This window comes from Palaemon carinicauda, chromosome 19, assembly GCF_036898095.1.
Source record: "Palaemon carinicauda isolate YSFRI2023 chromosome 19, ASM3689809v2, whole genome shotgun sequence".
In the NCBI taxonomy this organism is placed as follows: Eukaryota; Metazoa; Arthropoda; class Malacostraca; order Decapoda; family Palaemonidae; genus Palaemon; species Palaemon carinicauda.
The window spans coordinates 16,885,813-16,907,798 of NC_090743.1; the positions used below are offsets into that span (position 1 = coordinate 16,885,813).

Here is a 21,986-nt window from a genome sequence, read left to right on the forward strand (position 1 = left end):
GTACGCCAAGGCCGTGGTGTTGTCCGAATTTACCTCCACCACCTTGCCTCGAAGGAGATTCTCGAAGCTTATCAAGGCCAGATGAACCGCCAAAAGCTCCTTGCTGTTGATATGCATGCTCCTCTGACTCGAGTTCCACAGACCTGAGCATTCCCGACCGTCCAGCGTCGCGCCCCAGCCCAAGTCCGAGAAGAGAACGTGGTTGGGTATCTGAACTGCCAGGGGAAGACCCTCTCGTAGGCTGATATTGTCCTTCCACCAAGTCAGACAAGACTTTATCTTTTCGGAAATCGGGATCGAGACCGCCTCTAGCGTCTTGTCCTTTTTCCAGTGAAAAGCCAGATGGAATTGAAGAGGACGGAGGTGTAGCCTTCCTAGCGAGACAAATTGCTCCAGGGATGACAGCGTCCCTACCACTCATCCACAGCCTGACTGAGCAGCGTTCTTTCTTCAGCATCTTCTGGATGGAAAGCAGGGCTTGATCTATTCTGGGGGCCGACGGAAAAGCCCGAAAAACTTGACTGTGAATCTCCATCCCTAAATACAGAATAGTTTGGGATGGGACCAGCTGTGACTTTTCCAAATTGACTAGGAGTCCCAATTCCTTGGTCAGATCTAGAGTCCAATTGAGATCCTTCAGACAGCGATGACTGGAAGAGGCTCTGAGAAGCCAGTCGTCCAAATAAAGGGAGGCTCGGATGTCCGATAAGTGGAGGAATTTTGCCACATTCCTCATAAGCCTCGTAAACACGAGAGGAGCTGTGCTTAGGCCAAAGCACAGGGCCCGAAACTGGTACACCACATCTTCGAAGACGAATCTCAGAAAGGGTTGGGAGTCTGAGTGAATGGGGATGTGGAAGTAGGCATCCCTTAGGTCTAGAGAGACCATCCAGTCTTCCTTTCTGACCGCTGCTAGGACTGACTTTGTGGTCTCCATGGTAAACTTCGTCTTTGTGACAAAGACATTCAGAGCACTGACGTCTAGCACCGGTCTCCAACCTCCTGTCTTCTTTGATACTAGGAAGAGACGGTTGTAAAACCCCGGTGATTGAAGGTCCGAGACTTTGACCACCGCTCCCTTCTCTAGCAAAAGAGACACTTCCAGTTTCAGGGCTTGTCTTTTTTCTTCCTCTCTGTACCTGGGGGAGAGATCGATGGGGGACGTCGCTAGAGGGGGTTTGCGTACAAAAGGGATTTTGTACCCCTCTCTCAGCAACCTCACAGATTGTTGATCTGCGCCTCTCTTCTCCCAGGCTTTCCAGAAGTTCTTGAGTCTGGCACCTACTGCTGTCTGAAGTTGCGGGCAGTCAGACTCTGCCCTTACAGGACTTGGATCCTTTTCTCTTCCCTCTCTTCCCTTCGGCACGAGCACCTCCCCTGCTGGAGGCTCTGCCACGAAAGGGCGGGATAAACCGAGACGCTGGAGTGTCTATCCTAGGTCTAGCAGACAATGCAGGCAAAGGGGGAGCTTTGCGAGCCGAGGACGCAACTAGATCGTGGGTGTCCTTCTGCACTAAAGACAAGGCAATTTCCTTAACCAAGACTTCAGGAAACAGGCACTTAGACAAGGGCGCAAAGAGTAGCTCAGATCTTTGGCATGGCGTCACTCCTGCAGACAGGAAAGAGCATAGAGACTTTCGTTTCTTCAGGACTCCGGACGTGAATGAAGCGGCAAGTTCGTTGGACCCATCACGGACGGCCTTGTCCATGCAGGACATAATGAGTAAGGAAACATCCTTATCAGCAGAAGAGATTTTCCTACTCAGGGCTCCTAAACACCAGTCTAGGAAGTTAAAGACTTCGAACGCCCTAAATATACCTTTAAGAAGGTGGTCCAGGTCCGAGGGTGACCAACAAATCTTTGAGCGTCTCATGGCAAGGCGGCGGGGAGAGTCTACAAGACTTGAGAAGTCGCCCTGGGCAGAGGCAGGAACTCCCAAGCCGAGAACTTCTCCCGTGGCATACCAGACGCTCGATCTAGACGAGAGTTTAGATGGGGGGAAGGCAAATGCTGTCTTCCCTAAACTCCTCTTGGTCTCTAACTAATCGCCTAACAGCCGTAAAGCTCTCTTGGATGAGCGAGAGAGAACGAGTTTAGTAAAGGCAGGCATGGTAGTAGGAACGCCTAAGACAAACTCTGACGGCGGCGAACGAGGAGCCACAGAAATAAAGTGACCAGGGAACAACTCTTTAAACACAGCCATGACTTTTCTAAAGTCCAAGGATGGTTGAACAGCTTTAGGCTCATCAAGTTCTGAAGGTTGATCCTCAGGATGTGGTTCAGCAACGTCCTCATCTGACAGTTCCTCATCCGATAACTGATGAGAAAACGGCAAAGGTGTGGGCAACGTTTGACTCGCAGAGTCCGGTCGCACTGGTGCATACGTGACGGAGCCGGACGCAGTGTCCTGGAACTGCTGAACAGTCTGGGAACTGTCAACAACCACAGGTGCGCGAGGACGCACAGCGTCCACCCGAGACTGTTTAGACCGTCTGGGTTGTGCAGTCAACACCATACCGGGTTGCGGAGGTTGACGCACCGCGTCAAAACAAGTCAACTCTGATGGTTGATGAACGTCCTGAACGTCACCAATCACATCAGTGCGTTGCCTAACGTCAACGTGCGGCTGGAAATCCACACTGGGTCGCATCGGTGGAGGTACTACCCCAACTGGTTGACGCGAGAAAGCTACCTCAACGTCAACAGGACGCACAACAGACCGCTTGGATGGTTGATGGCCAGCAGGTTCAACGGAAACCTTCTCCGCATTGTAGTCCTCCATCAAGGACACAAGCTTGGACTGCATGTCTTGCAGTAACACCCATTTAGGGTCTACGGAAGCAGGTACGGTAACAGACAGGGTGAGCGAATGAGACGGCACAACTTTGCCTCTCTTAGGCGGCGAGCAGTCATCAGATGACGGCAACGGGTCCGAACTGTCCCAGTGGCTACAACCGGGACGTTGGACTTGTCCTGAAGGGACCGACTTACGCTTTAAAGGTCTGGAGACCTTGGTCCAAGGTTTCTTACGAGAAACACCTTCGGACGACGAGGTAAAAATGGGCTCTCTCGTCTTACGTTGGTAGGGGCGATCTTGGAGAGATACGCCTGATACCATAGAGGGAACGTCTGTTCGCTGATCAAGGCCTCTCGAACCCATGAGTCGTACGACATTGCTTCTCCCCTGGGCTTGGGAGCTTGCAAGAGGTCCCGGACTAGGTGGACGACAGGCACGAACAGACGAACCCTCGAGCGCAACACTGTTCACAACACTTTGAGAAACACTAGGCACTTTAACACTTTCCGCCGTGGCACTTTGGCACTTGAGTTCCTTTACGTCCGCCATGAGTTGATTTCGGTCACTTGCTAAGGCCTCAACTCTCTCCCCCAAGGCATGAATAGCACGCATCATGTCTTGCATCGACGGTTCCTGAGTGCTAGGAGGGGGGTTAGGAACAACCACTACAGGGGAAGGATTAAGTTCAGGGGCATGTGGAGAGGAAAAATCTACCGACCTAGAAGAACTTCTCCTTACCCTATCTCTCTCTAGTCTGCGTGTATATTTATCAAATTCGATAAAATCGAATTCCGAAAGGCCCACGCATTCCTCACACCGATCTTCCAATTGACAGGTTTTACCCCGACAATTGGAACAAACAGTGTGAGGGTCGAGAGAAGCCTTTGGAAGACGCCTATGACAGTCCCTAGCATTACATTTTCTGAACTTGGGAACTTGAGAAGGGTCAGCCATTTTGAATTAGTCAAGGGAAAATTCAAAAAAACGATCTAAGTCATCAACAATTAATCCGATACAAAAAAGAGTTCAAGGATTTATTTGAAGAAAAACACCTGTACTGCGAAAGCTCAAACCAAATCAAAGTACTTCACCAAATATGATGGAAAAAAACTCCAGGTTCAACAGCGAGTAAAGTACGTCTTGTCGACACGTCGACAGAGAAGAAATTGAGTCTTTGTTTACATCGAGAGTGGTATCTGGCCGACAGTTGGCGCTAGTGGGCACACCCGCAACCTGTATAGCGATCGCTGGCGAGTTTTTACTGTATGTGTCTGTCGAGCAACAGAGTTGCAGCTATTACATATTCACCGGCTAAGTTAAATATTTAAAAAAATACTGTACTTATTAAATGTTCTTTTAATAATAAATTACTATTTAGTACCCTTTAATTAGTGTAAAAAAAAAAAATTTTAAGATGCAACCACAGACATTTGAGACCCAGTTTTCTGAGACCAAGTTTTCCAGACCTAGTTTGCCGAGACCGAGTTTACTGGTCTCCCGATGAAACTTACTTTCAACCCTATCCCAAACTTGTACAGAAAAAGAATAAAAACTCTTCAGAATAATTTAAATACCCTGAGTAAGTACTTAGCTGATAGATATACAGTAGGATTATTTTGAAAATCATCAAAATTGCTATGAAATTTGTAAGTCAAACGAGCTCTGTACCCGGATAGACACTTCATTTCCCATAGTTCCTAGAATTCGCTTTAGCTGAAGTTTAGATTAATTCACCGGTGCTTTAGTAGTGGAACACGGAACTAATTAACAGGCATGGGAATTTGTAACAAATCAATCAGACCCCGCTTGACCTGGGAAATTACAATATTGTTTTCACATCCAATCAGAATTTGGAGCCTTCGTATATCGATGGACAAGACCGCCTCCATACAACACCTAGCCTAAACTTCCCCACCTAGCCTATCCTACAAGCCGTAATCTTACCTACTAAACTAAATGGGGGGCTTGCAAACCCTGTTAAACTGCTGTATTCTTAGCGATAGGGTTGAAAAAAAAGAGAGCTACGAGGCATGGCCTTATCTCTTACATACACCCGGAATACAATAACAAAATAAATACGGAGCAACGGGAGCAAGCGCGGGTCGAAGACGTCAGTTCTTGGATTTCGAAACGTGAAGATGGAAACATGATACACAGAGTGATGAAGTTAAACATGATAGTGATTTTTTCTAAATCTTGAACTCGAAACTGGCAAGGATTACGAGCTTTACCTAACAAACAAAGAAGTTTGTCTTATTTACGTAAGACATCACTCCCGAGTGATCATTTTGTCATTTGGGGGTGAATGTAGTTTTTAGGGACAGGGCGATATTTTTCTTAATACTCGCCAAATTGTTTTTCATTATGGGGAAGATGTTCTTTACTATGATCCAATATACCATAATATGATATTTTATAATTTTGAATAATATCATAATTTACCTTTACCACGGCAATATTTTCAAAGTCGAGCACCATCCGAACGCAAGTCACGGGTAGCTCCTGCTTAGTTTCCAACTTAACCGATAGATAGAGCCCGTGTCATCCCAGTCTAAGAATCGTTCGTTTTTACAATTTAATACTGTCCTATCAATCTACATTTTTACCATTTGTAAAGTTTGTAGTTATTAGGGACACGTCATTTATAGTGACATTTGATACTGCTATGATAATTATCATGAATTATTAGGTTCGGGAAAGGTCGTTACAATGCGTTGTCCGCTCAAGCCACGGCCAAGTTACTCGATCGTAAAATTTCCTCCAAGCATTATTTCCTGCCTGACTATAATAACACCCGTTTGGCGGCGCTCTGTTCACCTATCAGCTGGTGGCGCAAGCTTGAACAGTTATCGATGTTTGGACTTATGTTTTCGCTAATCCCAACAATCTTCATTTTTAACCTCGTTAAAATTGTTAGTTCGTTGGGACACGTCCTGAAATTATGCCGAATACTAACTTGTTATATATACAACCAAAGGTTAGGTTAGCCAACATCTAGTTAAGATGTTTCGGTAGATAAAGCCAGACTCAAACAAACCACCCGAACTAACCCTTCATTTCCGTACGCTTGTAGGCCTACTTTTGCTGGCCGCGTGATTTCAAAATTTTAAATCCCACCCCCTCGACCCGAGATTGACCTACACACGAGGTCAACCCTTTCCTACGCTAAACACCGTAATGGACAGACATGTTCCATATAGTTTCTCTTTGAGCGATGGTGTTGAGTTTATTGCTCATATAGATCAGCTTGATGCTTTGAAGACAATAAGGTTTTCAATCCTACGGGACTTTTTTCTAATTTTTTATTTCGAAAAGGGCTCTTAGGCGACTTTAGGGGTACCTGTGAAGGCGCAAGAACCCGAGGATTTAGACTTAAGCAACTACAAATATTAAGGTAATCCTGAGTAACTTTTTTACAAAATTACCAACTTTTTTACTATTACAATGTGGTTGAGATAAGATTTAGAGTGCTGCCCATAGCTTTTTTTGTGTAGGAGAGACTTACTTAGGGGGTCCGGGGGCTTGCCCCCGACTAGGTGTTGTGACCTGGGAACTACTAGGTTCGGTTAAGTCGGGGTGTGGGGTTTGTATGTTAGCGACAGTGGTTAGGGGGGTCGCAGAGGGACATTAATTTGATCAAGAGTATTTACGTTAACTCTGAGGCAGGAGCAGGGAAATAAGAGGTAAGATAAATACTGGCACCTGTATCACTAATAGCAGACGATTTAACATCCCGGTTAAATAAGAAGTAAATCTCTTTAAAACAATGTTGGGAAGGTGAAATTATTTAATACAGCAGACTCAAAACACTTACTTTAAGCCAGCAGTTCTCCAGAAAGTCATTTTGCCGAAAAAATTCGTAGGTTCCTCGACGTGAATGTTTATGCTCAGCTGACCGGCTGAAGATGGCGCAGATTTGCAGAGTTGCCAGATTATTTCGACTGGATTATCGTACATGAGCCTTAAAATTGTCGTTTTTCAACCAAAATTATCGTACACAGTTTCATAATAATAATTAGGGAGTTACATAATCGACTTATTTCAAAATATTTTAGTATAATTGTTTAATTAAACACATATGTATATACCTAAGGTATGTATCGTACATCGTACTGGACCTAAAATAATCGTACATGTACGATAATTATCGTACGAATGGCACCCCTGCTGTGCCGAGAAGTGTGAAATGAGCTTCTTTCGTAAATTATGCAAATACCGAGAATAAATCTAGCAATAAAATTATTTATTCAAAATAATTTTACTTGTGATTTATAAGACTTGTTATATAACGTCAGAATTAAGGAATTTCTCACTTTTTAATTTTTATATTAATGCTAATTTGTTATCGATATCGGGCATTCAATTGAGACAAGCTTTTTTACAGAAGGTGAAAACTGCTTTTATATAATTTCTAATTAAAACTAATTTACTAAACACATTTAATCATCTGCAAAATTAATTATCCAACAGAGGAATAGGGATTAAATTTAGTCTCTAAACCCACATAAATGTTCTTTTGTGAAGAGACTAATTTTAATGCAACGATTTTGCAATAGACAAACCACAGGAGGTTGTTATAAATATAAATCAATGTAAATATATTTAGATGGAAATGTTTTTAATAAAGTGTGATATATATTTTGCACTATAAAACAATATCAATGGAGGGGGGAGCATGGATATTGTTTGAATAAAAAGTATTAAGCTTCATGTAGGGAAGTTAACATTTCATTCATAACATTCGGTGAAGGAGTTAATTTTTAATAACAGACACTGAAATTTGTCAACTATATTGGTTAGATCTAATATTTTATCTTATATCATTGAGCATAATATGCCTATCATACATTATATTACGTGATTTGTAAGAATTTCAGTTGAAGTAAAGCTTTTACCCTGATAAATTAAAATCACAGCATTAATATTACAGTACTCACCCCCCCCCCCATTGCATTAGAAATCGTGTTTCTAGTTAGCGTCAGAATTTTAGCTTTAAATATTTATCCACCTACTTCATCCAAAATTATCATATATTTAGATTTAATGCAATTTTTGGTATAGTTTCTTTCCTTCCTACACAAAGTAATATATGATCTCTGAGCAGGGCAGCAGTATACCATACCCCTTAAATGATGATGATGATTGTAGTAGTAGTAGTAGTAGTAGTAGTAGTAGTAGTAGTAGTAGTAGTAGTAGTAGTAGTAGTAGTAGTAGCCTACAGTAATCTACATAGAAAAATATTTTATTTAAAAGAAAACTTTTGTGACAAAGCTGTGCCGTGTGGAATTTGTTCTCAAATAAATAACTATAGCAAAACCTAAATCTATTTTTTCTCTTACCTTTGATAGATCAATTATACACAGTAACTCGTTTTTTACAACTGTAACTTAATATGTAGACCTACAGCTTGACAAACTTGTCTTTGACGGCCCAAATAGTATTACATTGGATCCCTCTCTCGTTATGAAGCATTTCTTCTTCGCCTGTGCATACACTGAATATTCTACCCTATTTTCTACATATTCTCTTTTTTCCTCATAATTCTACACCTGACAAGTGGTAAAAAATCCGAAAATGCCTTCTTCACTCAATGGGTTAACCACTGCACTGTCATTGTTCAGTGCTTACTTTCTACTTAATATGGGTAGAGGGGCCTCTTTAGCTATGATAAGCAGTTCTTTTAGAATCTAGAAGGGCAATCCAAAATCAAACATTGTTCTTTAGTCTTGGGTAGTGGCAAAACCAGTGTACCTGGTTTTTCACTGCCTTAGGTTAGAGTTCTCTTGCCTTAGGCTTTTCCTATCAGAGGCCTTACTTCCTTTCCTCACTGGGCTATTTTCCCTGTTGGAGCCCTGGAACTTATAGCATCTTGCTTTTCCTATTAGGGTTATAATAATAATAATAATAACAACAATAACTCTTAGTTTCAATGTGAATTATTATTATTAACATTGTTATTGACTAAAATCAATCAATAATAATGATACTAATAATAATTCACGTTGAAACTATACAATAAGCCCCTAGAGTGCCTGCACTAACCAAATCATGATGTGGAAGAATAACTTTCTTGTAATATCACTGACCTTATCTCCCGTCTTTACTGTGCGCATCATCAATACCATAAGCCTGCAACAACAAAAGTGCTATAGAATAAGACTTGCAACAACCAAGCTTAAAAAAAAAAAAAAAAAAAAAAAAAAAAAAAAAAAAAAAAAAAAAAAAAAAGTTAGATTAATTTTATGAATTTGGCCTTGTGTCCCTAACTCAGGGAAGGTAAGACATTAAGTGCAAAGGTGCAACATAGAAATCCAGCAATTACACTACAAAATAAAGGTTGCAGGGAATTGGACACAAAGACTGAAGAGAAGAAGCAATAGCCATAGGTACTGCACCCAAGTTGAGAGACTACAAAGTGGGTGTAACTAGGGCCAAAGAAATGCTGCTATGTCTCTTGCACTTAAGGCAATGCCCTAATAGACCCTCATTTTATACACATACTTCCTCAACTCCTGCCAAAGGCGTGGGACTCTCATCAAACCTAAAAAGAGAGAAAAAAGAATACAAGTAAATATTTTTCATATAAAGGAAATCTCAACTACTTGGGGAAGCAGACCTGTGCTTGTGGTATATTCTACCACCTTGTATAAAATGTCCAGGGACATATCGAGGAAGACTCTGCATCATTTTTACAAAATTACAATGAAAAGCACTTGCAGTGAAACTGAGGGGTACCACAGTTTGAATCACGTTTTTAAGCCCTTAGTTGTTACTTTCACCTCATTTTTTTTTAACCCTTCATTTGCTTAAAAGACTATTTAACTTTTTTTTATATACCTTGATCACTATTTCATCAGTTTACTCTAAAATGGAGCATTTTACAATCTTAAATTATGCCGATTCTTTACTACTCACGCCTGTCTACAAGGCAGAACAGATCTAAAAGATCTAAATTTCTATCTTTAATATTACCTTAATTTTGTAGTTACATATCAATCTTAAATTAAATGAAAACAATAAGTGTGTTGAAGTATGTTGGATGCTCAATCATTTAGGCATTAAGAAAAATGAAGCCACTGATAATAGAATTGCAATTTCTGACTGGATCAAATATAATATAGTTAGCCATATAAAGGATTTTCTGCCTGTTCCACAATTCTGCAGGTAATCGGCCACATTTAAGAAGATACTGTATATAAAATTACATCAAGACTTGTATAACTGAGGAGTTCTATATATTAGTACTGTGAGATGTAACCTGATTTACAGAATGAATATGTGGGCAGGAAGGTCATTTAGCAATTGGGTGTAAATCAGGAAAAACACCCCACTTGCACTATGAAGTAAAGGTTAAGAAGGTGAGCAGCAAGATGGAAAGGAAGGGGGAATAGAAGTATCATTGAGGGATAAAGAATGTGTGCAGTTTGGATTGGATTAGATTTTTTAATTTGGGTCAAAAGTCCCTGCATCTGGAAATATAGGCCATTCAGAGAGCTCAAGCAACAAGGAGGAAAATGGCTCAACTGCACCATTTAGTAAAAGTCAAAGGGGTTGGACAGCAAAATGGAATAGTTTAAGTGTAAATGGATGGAGGTAAATACACAGGGTAGAAATTGAGTGCAGCTAGTGGGCAGAGGTCCTTTAGAATTGCACTTGGTGCACCAAACAACCATCAGTTCAAAGATATTTTTACAACAAAATTTCAATCAACATTGAATAATTTTTTTAGAAAAAAACCTTCATGAATTTAAGTAGAATCATCATATGTTTTATCCAATTTGATTCTCAATTAGTTATCAGAGACACTCATATTAAGAACAATCTCTTCAAATAATGTCTTTGGATCAAAATGTATTATTTAGAAGCATTATACTAATTATAATCTACAAAAACTTCATAATAAAAAAACACTACTAAAGCCAATTCTTTGAGAGAAAAATTTACAAGAAAGACTACTTATTAGTAATGTACAGTACCACATAAATTCAAGTGATGAAACTGCACAAAATCCAATAATAATTTTATGGAATGGAATGAGTAAATGCCATTCTCGGTATGCAGTAACTAAGAGCACAGGATTGTTACAAAAAAAAAAAAGCCAAAATGATTCGATTGATAAATATTTCATTTGTCATTAACATATGAAAATAAACCATTGCACGCCCTTCTAAAATTTTTACCCTACACTCGAGAGGAAATTCATTACAGTCAGCCCTTGCTCTTCGTTGGGGTTAGATGACAGAAAGGCGCAAATAACCAGAATCTGCGAATACTTGCTGCCCTAGGGTAGGATAACTCTTAATCCTACCTACTTAATGACCATTGCCTACACACAGTAGGCCTCCTGCCTAATATTGCTTTTACTTGGTTTCTATCACAGTATATGTACTTTATACTTGATTGAAGATATTTTAGTAAGTGTAGGGTACACTGCATGTGCACTATGTCCTGGACACGGTAAGGCAGCTACGGTACAGTATAATAACACTACAGTAGTCATCGGGACACTTGAAACAACAAAGCACTGTTGTTCCTATCTAATAATAACACTCGCTGATACAGTACTGTAGTGTAAATTACTGAAATACTGTTCTATCACTTAAAGTGTTCGCTGTCTTCATTCGAACGACCCACACCATTAGATTACACATGGCACACATAGGCTACATTTACATATTGTAGAGTACAGTAAATGTAGTCATTAATGTACAGTACTGTACAATATGTATACAATGATACTGCATACAAGATTAACTAAGTGTACATACTTTGTACAAAGACCACTAACCATTTACGTATGAAGTTCTATGCAGCCGTCTTGAAGCATGACGTAACTCCTAACGAGTTTTCTCTTGCGCAGTACTGTACGGAATCACGCATCCTCAGTGCATTACCCCATAAATATAAACGATGTCCAAGAATATGTACTGTACTACTGTATAAAAATACATCACTTTTTTACATGAAAACATGATTCTGCTCAAAAAGGAATGAAGGAGATGCACATGCGAGGAGACAATGTAAGACTGAGGTAGTCAGCGTGAGATGGGATGTTGTGCTGGGAGGAGAGGGTAGTGGCGCAGAGAGCTATGTGAAAAGGATTATAGGCCGTTTGAAATCGTTGTACGGGGAGAGTACTCATCGCGAATGTGATTTTATATTCAATAGGTTATACGGCTCTCTCTGTCACGAATGAGCTAAACCGCATAGAATGAACGCGCGAAAAGTGAGGACGGACCGTAATTCTAAACTTGCCAATATTCTGGCTAAAAAGTGAAAAAGGCAAAATAATCAATTCGTTCATGTTCAAAATACAGTACCTATGTTAGTTAATAGGATCGGAGTGTAATTATGAATTTGTGTCATTTGACCCATTCTGGGAAGCCATATAACCTTCAGGTGGAACTGGGCAGGGAAACCCTGCATTGGCACTAAGTAAATGATCAAATACATTAGACAGCAGGATATCAGAAAAGGCTTGGGAAAGAGAGAGCAGTTAGGGGCCAAACAGACACAGCAAAGCTCATCAAGTACTGTACTGCCTTCAGTGCAACAACAGCACTAAAAGCAGGAGTTACCGAGCTGCAATGAGGGATAACTAAAGCATTTCACTTAGTTTGCTATCCAAGAGGCTGCTATTAAAGCTACTCACGTCGTGTCGTTTTGAAGATGAGTTTGTACTTTCTTGTGATTACATTGAAAGAAGCAAGTCATAAGCAAATTTAGGGTTGACTTTTGGATGACACTATTACATATAGTCAAAAATATAAACAACTAGTGACCTTTTCATCTTATTCCCACTAGTTCATCACATCATCAATTCCACTGCGGTTGACCTCTTCACTATGTTGAGGGAGAAACTTTGACAAACCACTGACCAGTCAAACTACAGAAAACTAGTCTAGAGAAAGACCAAAGCATAAATTAATTTCAGCCACTAAAACCATCACCACATTCAAATACAAAAGATTAAGGTCATCTTTATGGGTTATCACTTTACTGACATTTCTATTCAATCACACAAACAACAGGGTAGAAATAGTTCATGTTTTGAGCAGATGTAAAAATGACAAACAATACTTATACTTTTATCATACAACTGTAATCAATTTCATACAGCAAAGAAATTTTCACCTACGGTGACAATGAAGAGGAATCAGTTTGCCTAGCAAAACAGACTGTTCTACAAGCAAGTTCCGAGGCAGATTCTTTTTGCGATAAATTTCTCCCCAAAAAAGGGATCTCACAAATTAAAAAAAAAATTACCAAGAAAAATAAAAAAAGGACCAAAAAACCAATAGTTCATTTTATGTTTATTTACAAATACACACTTAAAACTATTTTGTAAGAACTTATTTTGGGTCTGGGCACTTTATGTTAGTTCAAGTAAGTATTTGACCACCAATGTACCTTCATTTAACAAGTAACAATGGTAGTTGATAAACTGAATCACTGCTAGACAAGTCATTATGGATGGACATTTCATTTCATCAACTTAACCAACTCTGCACTCCAATCCATTTATCACCAAGCCTTATACAGTACCAAGAATGTAGAATACAATAGCTTTTTCTAGATACAGTTTATACTATTGTCATTAAGTATAGAACTCCCTTCTCTATATGGGCTCACATGCTATGTAAAGCATTTTTTTAAGCAAGCAGGAAGTGAAAGTGAAAACAATAAGAGGGAAGTAAATTCAGACCTACAGGTACTCTTCTAAGAACAGCATCTATAAATGCAGATTTTACCTGAATATTTTCAGTATGACCCAATAATAGATAAACCTACAGCAAAGGACAAGATAACTATAATGAAACAGTAGTAGACATTCTATATGCAACCAGCTTGCAAAACAAGATATAAAGTTATGAATTGGAGCAAGGATAATATTGTTAATCTATTTCCTGATACAACATTGTACCACACTAAAGTTAAATTAGGAAACCTTAATAATTATCAATGCCTGTTTCAGAGCATAAGATTTATTTGATTTTAAACATATGTAGCACAGTTCATTATAGCAATATAAAATAACTTTTCTCTCTCCCATAACTTTTTTCTTATATTACCATAATCGCTTTATTTATCGCACCAAAATCATTAACATCACTCCTACATTGTGTTTACTTTTCTCATCCTAAGAGCAAATACAGGATAGAAGACAAAAAGATTATACTAGTTGGCTTCAACATTTCCAATATATTCAACCAAAGCATAAAAACAATGTAAATGTAGTACTGTAGTGTGCAATATGAATGGATTACAAATTTGCCAAACCTAGCAGATTAACAACTTGTAAAATATTCAAGCTATGAAACTTGATAACTAAAATTAAAATTGCATATCATTTACAGTACTGTGCAGGTATACAGATGGACAACTTCATTGCTCATGCAATACTGCTGAAAATATCCCATGAAAACAAGAGAACTATATGGAGGAATGTTTTTAAAAATGCTAGGAAAATAAAATCTGTTTAAATTTAAAAAATACTATGGCACTTCACATACTAATCTTGAGCTATGCCTGATTACAATTCCAAATGTCATTAGAATCCTAATGATAAGAGTTTTGAGGTATAGAACTGGAAGTTTAGCTTTGGACTTAGAAAAACACAATTTCCTCAAACCCTATTTAGTAGTCATTTCTGTTTTCAATACAACTTCCTCACATTATTCTTCATTAAATTTACAAGGTAAATTCAAAATAAATCACCTTCCTTACAAAAGATGTTCAAACCAACTGGTGTCAAATATAATTTCAGTAAATTTACAATTCTCAACTGAATGTAAAGACTGGTGTAAGTGAATTTACCACATTCCAAAGTACCACTCAAATCTAGTGTTACTATGAATAAAGGTGAGCAACTTTAAGCTACAGTGATAAGTTCACTTAACCAAACCGGATATTTCACTAATAATACGAAGATCTGAATTCAGAAACAAATGTCGTTCCGCAATGGCGAAGAAATTGAGATCCTGTTACAATACTTACATAAGGAAGGCTGGGATTAATAAGAATACTGCTGGCATTCAATTAAATTACATTTGAAACCATTTACTGATTTGTATCCAAAAGTCTCTCGCTAACAGTACATGAAACCTGTAATAAATTCCAAAAATCAAAACTAAAACAAATTAATCAATTGTCACAATTTAAGGTCTGCCATATACTGTATGTTTGGAATAAAAATTAATCCAGATCATCTGCACAGTTTTTAGGGGCACTATTACCCGTTCCTCCCTCTCCTCCATCACCTCCCATCCGACTTCCTCCTGACCCCATAGAGCCTCCAAACATCGGCATTCCTGGAAATCCTTCACTATCATCGCCACCAAACCTGGTGAGTACTTTCTTTATAATTCCAGCTACTTTTGGATGACTCTGATATTTGAAGATATTTGCAGGATTTGTAGATACATCTTGGAAAGCAGCTGCAACCTCTGGATCCTAAAAAAAAAAGGGGGAAAAGAATAGAACTCGTGAAGTTATTTTCAAATCCTAATGAAACTTTATAAAAGATTCTAACTGAATTACTTTGATTGTAATACAGTGAAGAACATAATCTTACACCCTCAAAACTTGACTCTCCAGACAAACTCTTAAATTGGGTTGGCTCAAAACTAAATCTTTAGTATCTGCGAAGGTTTTGAAAAGCCCAATTTGTTAAGGACAAGTGACGAAGAACATCTACTTCTAACTTAGTCCAAGGTTGAATTATTTACAAAGATACAATAATGCTGTGGCCCCACTCTTTCCCCTCATGTGATATAATTATTTAAAATACCCATCGAAATACAATACTACTTTACTGCTAAAGAGTGAACTTAAAAGATGGGCCAGTTTGATGTTGGATCTTTTACTAGGCTTGGCTGTTTCAATTGCCTAAACATACATCAAACAATTTGGCATACTCCTAACATACTTCTCCTTCTTCACAATTCTTGCAACACTAAACTTGTTACACCTTCAATTCTCATATGTGGGTAGTGGCTGTATCTATTATATTGTTATTTACCCACAAGAATGTTTACCCAAGGTATTTTCAGTAGAAACACTTCAAAATCATAAAAATATTCTTAATTTGCATAATGCTGTGGCCTATATACTGTACCATGACCTTACTCTCAGGGGTCATAGGTTATTTAGCTTGCAGATATGCTCAAGGACTATCTTCAGCTCTTCTTCTTTGAAGGGCCAAAGATGATTGGGGGTTTATCAAGGTTGCCCTTTTTTTATCATTACCTGCATCTAAGAACTTCATTTTCAAGAGCACTGCAACTATTCTTCTCTTTGTAAATAGTCAGTCAGTGTGCTATGGTTTTTACCGTGGTGTTGCAACTTGTCTTGTAGTACCTGTAGTACTATTAATAATTAGAATCCTTAACACACAAGCATATGGTAACAAGGAATGTGTGAAGTGTAAAATCTAACAAAAAGTTAGACGGTTCAGTAATAAAATCATATACTGTACTCTCAACATTTTCATCATAAGTGCTGGACACCAAGTGATCCAAAACATAACCACTCATTCCTACTACCAAACCTAACAAACTCATCCAGGAAATTGAAGTCTTCAACTACTGATCACCATAAGATTCCTAACTTTCCATGAAAATTCAATTGCTGCTTGTTTCCATCAAATCATGTGACAGAAAAGCAGAATAGCTCTACCTACAATGACAAGTACATGCCATCTATAGGTCGACTCCGACCTATGCGACTTACGACTGTTCAACCATTTTTCAACTGTGATGGCGTCATAAGTATGTCGGCAATAGTACACTAGTGACATATCTATTTTCTTGTAGAAAAATTAATTGATTTATATTGGTAAGGTAGTATTTTATTTTATTGATAATACTGTATACAGTATCCAAAGTTTTAATGTCTGTCACATTCATATCATATGTCTAGTGACGTCATATTTCCGGTGGAACACGAGAGGGCAATAGAGTGATTTCCTTCCAATAGGATAGAGATTAATATTAGTATTCTCATAATCAAAACACTAAGTAACGATACAAATAATTTTGTGGGTCTGTATCGGTTATGAGTACTACTTAGCGTAAATTTGATTATAGGCTAGCTTTATTTCATCTTTAGAAATAGATCAATATTTATGTAATGAAAATACATTAAAAGGACAAATATTTTCTTAGAAATAACATATTTGCTTTTACATTATAAAAAATGAAATAAATTTGCTTAGTATTTTCTTTCAATTCTTGCAAGAAAAAGTAAAGCCGAGTTCACGTTACGTCCTGAGACATATTTCTGGCGGAACGCGCTCTGACAAAATGAAAGATTCCCTTTCGGTGTGTTGCCCAGTAATCTTATTATTCTCATCATCAAAACATCGAGTAACGATATCAAGTGTCTTAGTGGTCTGTATCACGTTATGAGAATAGAACTCTGATGGCATCATATTTCTGGTGGATGCGTTATTGAGTAAAATTAGTATTCCCATAATCGAAACATAAACTAAGGATACAAAGAATTCCTCAGAGAGAGAGAGAGAGAGAGAGAGAGAGAGAGAGAGAGAGAGAGAGAGAGAGAGAGAGAGAGAGAGAGAGAGAGAGAATTATATAAACAACAGTGTCATTCATATCTTCCCAAAACCGCAATACTGTACTGTAGCGTGACCTTGAGATCAGCTGATGCCTACCAAAAATAAAACAAAAGTTATTGTTGATTATTGAAGTGCTCCAAAAATTGAAAAATAGAATACAAACATGTTCTAATAGTGCACAATTAAACAAATTAATGTCCAATGAAATATGAAGGCTTAATGATGAACTAACAATTAAATACTGCACTGCAGGAAGCTTGAAAAATTAACTACCCGTTCATGTGCACACGCACAGAGAAAGAGAGAGAATGTGTTCGTATGATAACTAATAATAATGGGTATAAATGTACTGTATGAAATCTATGATATCCTGTAACATATTGGTGCTGATGTAATATTCATCATGAAGATATTTCAAATAAATTAAAAAATATAAACAATACGCATCCTCTCGATACGGTAGCGGAATCTTCAGATCAGCTGATCACGACCAAAAGTAAACATAAAAAAAATTGGTAATTGTTAAAATGCTTCCAAAATTGAAAAATAGGATACAAAAATGTTTTAAAAGAAGAGTGTATCATATCCTATACAACAAGAAAATGAAATAATGATATACAGTAAGAAAATACTGATAAAATATGTCTCGGACAATTGCCGAATCATGACGCACCATAATATATCAATGGAAACTTCACTCTTTAAGTTCACAAACGTCCAAATCGACTTATGACACCCATCTCGGTCGTAAGTCGAAGACTACCTGTATGTACGCCTATTCACAAGTTCCCTTATTCTTTAGCATAGTACAGTATAACCACGAAATAACGGACTAATAAGGCGGCAGGCGGGTCCAGTAATGCTGATAGTCCGTTGTATCGCAAAAAGTTTCTCTATGCAATAAATCAATCAAAATTACTACCAAATTCTAATGGAGTGGCCAACATCAGAAAAAGCAGCTGAGATCATCACTAAAGTTTTTCACACTAGGATGACACAATTAAGGAATTAAAATAAATGACACTCATCAAAATGAAACTTGAGAAATGTAAAATGAAACTCATGAAAATAAACATTACTTCAATCATGGGCCCTATCAAAACAAAGTAAATACAGCACCAGAAAACACTAGTGAGTAATCTGGGAACTACTGCTACTGCCCTAATTATATTTAGGTCAAAGAAAATCATAAAATAATGTATACAGGACTACTTTATTTGTGTAAATGAATAAGTACGTAACTAAATATGAATATTGTATATATCCGAGGTTTGGGTGGATGGATGGAGTGAAGGAAGCTCTGGGTGATAGGAGGATAGATGTGAGAGAGGCAAGAGAGCGTGCTAGAAATAGGAATGAATGGCGAGCGATTGTGACGCAGTTCCGGTAGGCCCTGCTGCTTCCGGTGCCTTGGATGACCGCGGAGGTAGCAGCAGTAGGGGATTCAACGTTATGAAGCTTCATATGTGGTGGATAACGGGGGAGGGTGGGCTGTGGCACCCTAGCAGTAGCAGCCAAACTCGGTTGAGTCCCTTGTCAGGCTGGGAGGAACGTAGAGAGGAGAGGTCCCCTTTTTTGTTTCATTTGTTTGATGTTGGCTACCTCCCAAAATTGGGGGAAGTGCCTTGGTATATGTATGTATATATCCGACAATAAAACAACCTATTGAGTGAACAATTTTAAAAATGAAGACTAATTTTAACCTATCTCATTTCTGTGGTATAAAAAGACTGCCAAATCAATAAAAACCATCAGTGTAAGCATATAACTTAGGTTGCTTGGGTTTCAAATATTCAAAAAATTGTAATCTTTGGTGCAAGGATACAAGAACTATGATCTTCATGGGTTGATAGAAACAGAATGAAGAACAATAGTAATTTTAAAGTGGGTTGATAGAAATGGAACGAAGAACAATAGTACTTTTTCTAGAAGATACTATTTATTTACATCCTTGTTAAGCATACAAAAAAACAATAAGGATCAAGTACTTAAGTGGCAGGCTTTTGCTGGGAGGCTAATTAAAAGATTAAAAAGGTATTCCCCTTAAAATAATCCTCTCAAATGTATTTAAATTTCTTGAAGGTCAGAAGGTAATCTTTTAGCCTGTAAATGATTAGTTCGACTGAGAAAGGAATTTTGAAGAAAAAGACTGAGCATCTAATAGTTTGAGTATTTTGTTTTAAGAAAGCTAAAAAGCTATGCGGACCATATTTCAACATGTCACGGGCCGCAGGTTGCCCATATCTTATGTATGACGTACCAGAAATGTTATTTACAAAACATAAACCATATGAAAGTTTGATGGTACATCACACCCAAGGGTATTTTACTATGAATAGCGCCTCCTCCTTTCTTGAGGCAATCCAATCAACGAAGCCAGGGATTCAAGTCTAGTATTATTGATTTTGTAAGGACTATTTTAAAAGTGTTTTCACGTTACCATGCATAATCACACCACTCTCCTTAGCCAATGGCAACATTCCCTAAATGAGGAATTACTCCTTCCCCTTTATATGTATGTGCATGTATGTATACAAAATAAATATACAAATGTCTGAATCTATGGAAACAATGGACAACCCCTTCTTGTATGACCCATTTGTGGTTTTGGAACATTAGGGATTTTAGTTTTCATTTACCACAATCACTGTTTTAACAGTACTGTAAACTAGTCTTGCATGGGCACCCGAAAGCATTTTCGGTACGGAAGGGGAGCTACAGTACTGTCCTTTAGGCTTGCAAATAAAACTGTGAATCAGTTACAAAAACATTATCACTTACCTGCATTGCTGTCAATATCTCAGGATCTTTCAATATCTGTTCAAAATCCATTCCACCAGGCATACCACCAGGCATTCCACCTGGCATACCTCCCGGCATTCCACCTGGCATACCACCAGGCATTCCACCTGGCATACCACCAGGCATTCCACCTGGCATACCTCCCGGCATTCCACCTGGCATACCACCAGGGAATCCACCTGGGAATCCACCTGGGAATCCACCAGGGAATCCACCAGGCATTCCTCCTGGAAATCCTTGCTTCTTCTGTTCTTCTTGAGCCTAAAATACAGACAATAAGTGACAAATAGGAAGAGATGAAGAATCCAACGAAAATATCAATATGAAATGTATTAAATTATACATAATGTATATTGTAATAGAGCAATAATATATAATAAAATGTATAAGAGGCTTACAATAAATTCTCAAAGCAGTCTTAGCAAGCATATCTTAGATACCTGAACATTTCACTTTTGTAATGATCTATATATCAAAAACTTTACATGACATATACTGTACTGTACACACCTTCTTTTGAGCTTCTTGGGCTTTGCGGATTCGTTCCCTTTTTTCGCGGGCTTCCTTGTCTTTTCTAAGCCGTTCATATTTTCTGTTGTGTTCTTCAATCTTCGATGCCTGAGAAAAATTAATCAAAATAATTCCGGAGTAATACTGAAACCAAATAGCTATACTTCATGTAAAATCACTAATTTGTTACAAGACTTGCAACTCAACACGAAAAACGACTAAACCAGAAACCCCTCTAGATGTTTTCTTACTTGTGAGAACACAAATACAAATATATTCATGTTAAATATGTTAATTTACTTAATAATGGAAACCCTACACAATACTTACATTAGGCAAGACTTCTTTCAGCCATTCATCACCCTGTTCATCAAAATCAAGTTTACACGCCAACCGTAAATCCTTAGCAGCCTCTAACCAGTTTCCGAGTAACCTGAAATTTTTTTTTTTTAGAAAAATTACCATCTTACATACAGTATTATGAAAGGATTATATAAGAGAAACTAACTCTAAAGGCAATGCCTGAAGACATAATCTTGGATTCCTAGAAATCAGTAGTAGTTACAAATTCATAAGCAGGGATTTTTTTCAGAAAAATTTCAGGGCGTTAGTCAGACTATGGCGAGTGAAGCGAGCCTCCTTTCCAGTTGGGGGTACAGCCAACAATATTTTAAACCCTAAAGCAATTTTAAGCCTACTTTGAGGTGGTAATTAGAAGTTGTTATACTGCCACAATTTTCTGAAATTTACAATTATGCTAATTCTTTGCGTACTTATGTTTCATATAAAATTTACTGTACAATAAAATTTGTCTACATGGTCCCAGTTTACATCCTAGAGCTTCTGGCACACCAAAAGAGGCCAGCTTTCATGCCACATAAAACTTTTGTAAAATTTTCTGGATACTTTGTGTACAGTAAAACATTTAATTAATGGACTATGTGTCACCTAATGTACAGTCAAATACAAATGCGCCCCCTGCCCTGTAACCTCAAATATCCATAGATTCCAGAATTTCAGGTGTAGAAGATTTTGGTTGTTAGGGCAAAGGGAGATGGGGGGGGGGGAGTAATTGTTAGGGCCCTAAAGGGTGTGATGGTGGGGAAAGCAGGGATAATTATGTATAAACGTAAATTCAATATAATTCCGTATGTTTCAAATTCTATCATTACAATGATTCTAATTTATAACTATAGATATGCGGTATATTTATTGTGTTATTTGCTATACCATTCTTACGAACGACTATTTGACAAAGATTGCGGATTTTCAAAATTAGTTTTGCATTACATTTTGTCACG

At 38.1% G+C, this 21,986-nt stretch overlaps 1 protein-coding gene and 1 long non-coding RNA gene across 2 annotated transcripts in view; both read right to left on the reverse strand.

The window, feature by feature from the left end:
* Positions 1–6,731, reverse strand: part of LOC137658474 (uncharacterized) — a 28,038-nt gene extending 21,307 nt beyond the window's left edge. The window contains exon 1 of the long non-coding RNA XR_011047334.1: positions 6,613–6,731. This is a non-coding gene — a long non-coding RNA (uncharacterized lncRNA). The remainder of the gene's footprint in view (positions 1–6,612) is intronic.
* Positions 6,732–13,099: 6,368 nt separating this feature from the next.
* The window catches only part of LOC137658476 (hsc70-interacting protein-like), a 40,330-nt gene continuing 31,443 nt past the window's right edge, over positions 13,100–21,986 (reverse strand). Inside the window, exons 6-9 of the mRNA XM_068393219.1 lie at positions 21,016–21,118; positions 20,686–20,793; positions 20,155–20,436; positions 13,100–15,251 (exon numbers count right to left, since the gene is read on the reverse strand). Coding sequence (XP_068249320.1) covers positions 14,994–15,251; positions 20,155–20,436; positions 20,686–20,793; positions 21,016–21,118 — 751 coding nt within the window. The 3' untranslated portion in view covers positions 13,100–14,993. The remainder of the gene's footprint in view (positions 15,252–20,154; positions 20,437–20,685; positions 20,794–21,015; positions 21,119–21,986) is intronic.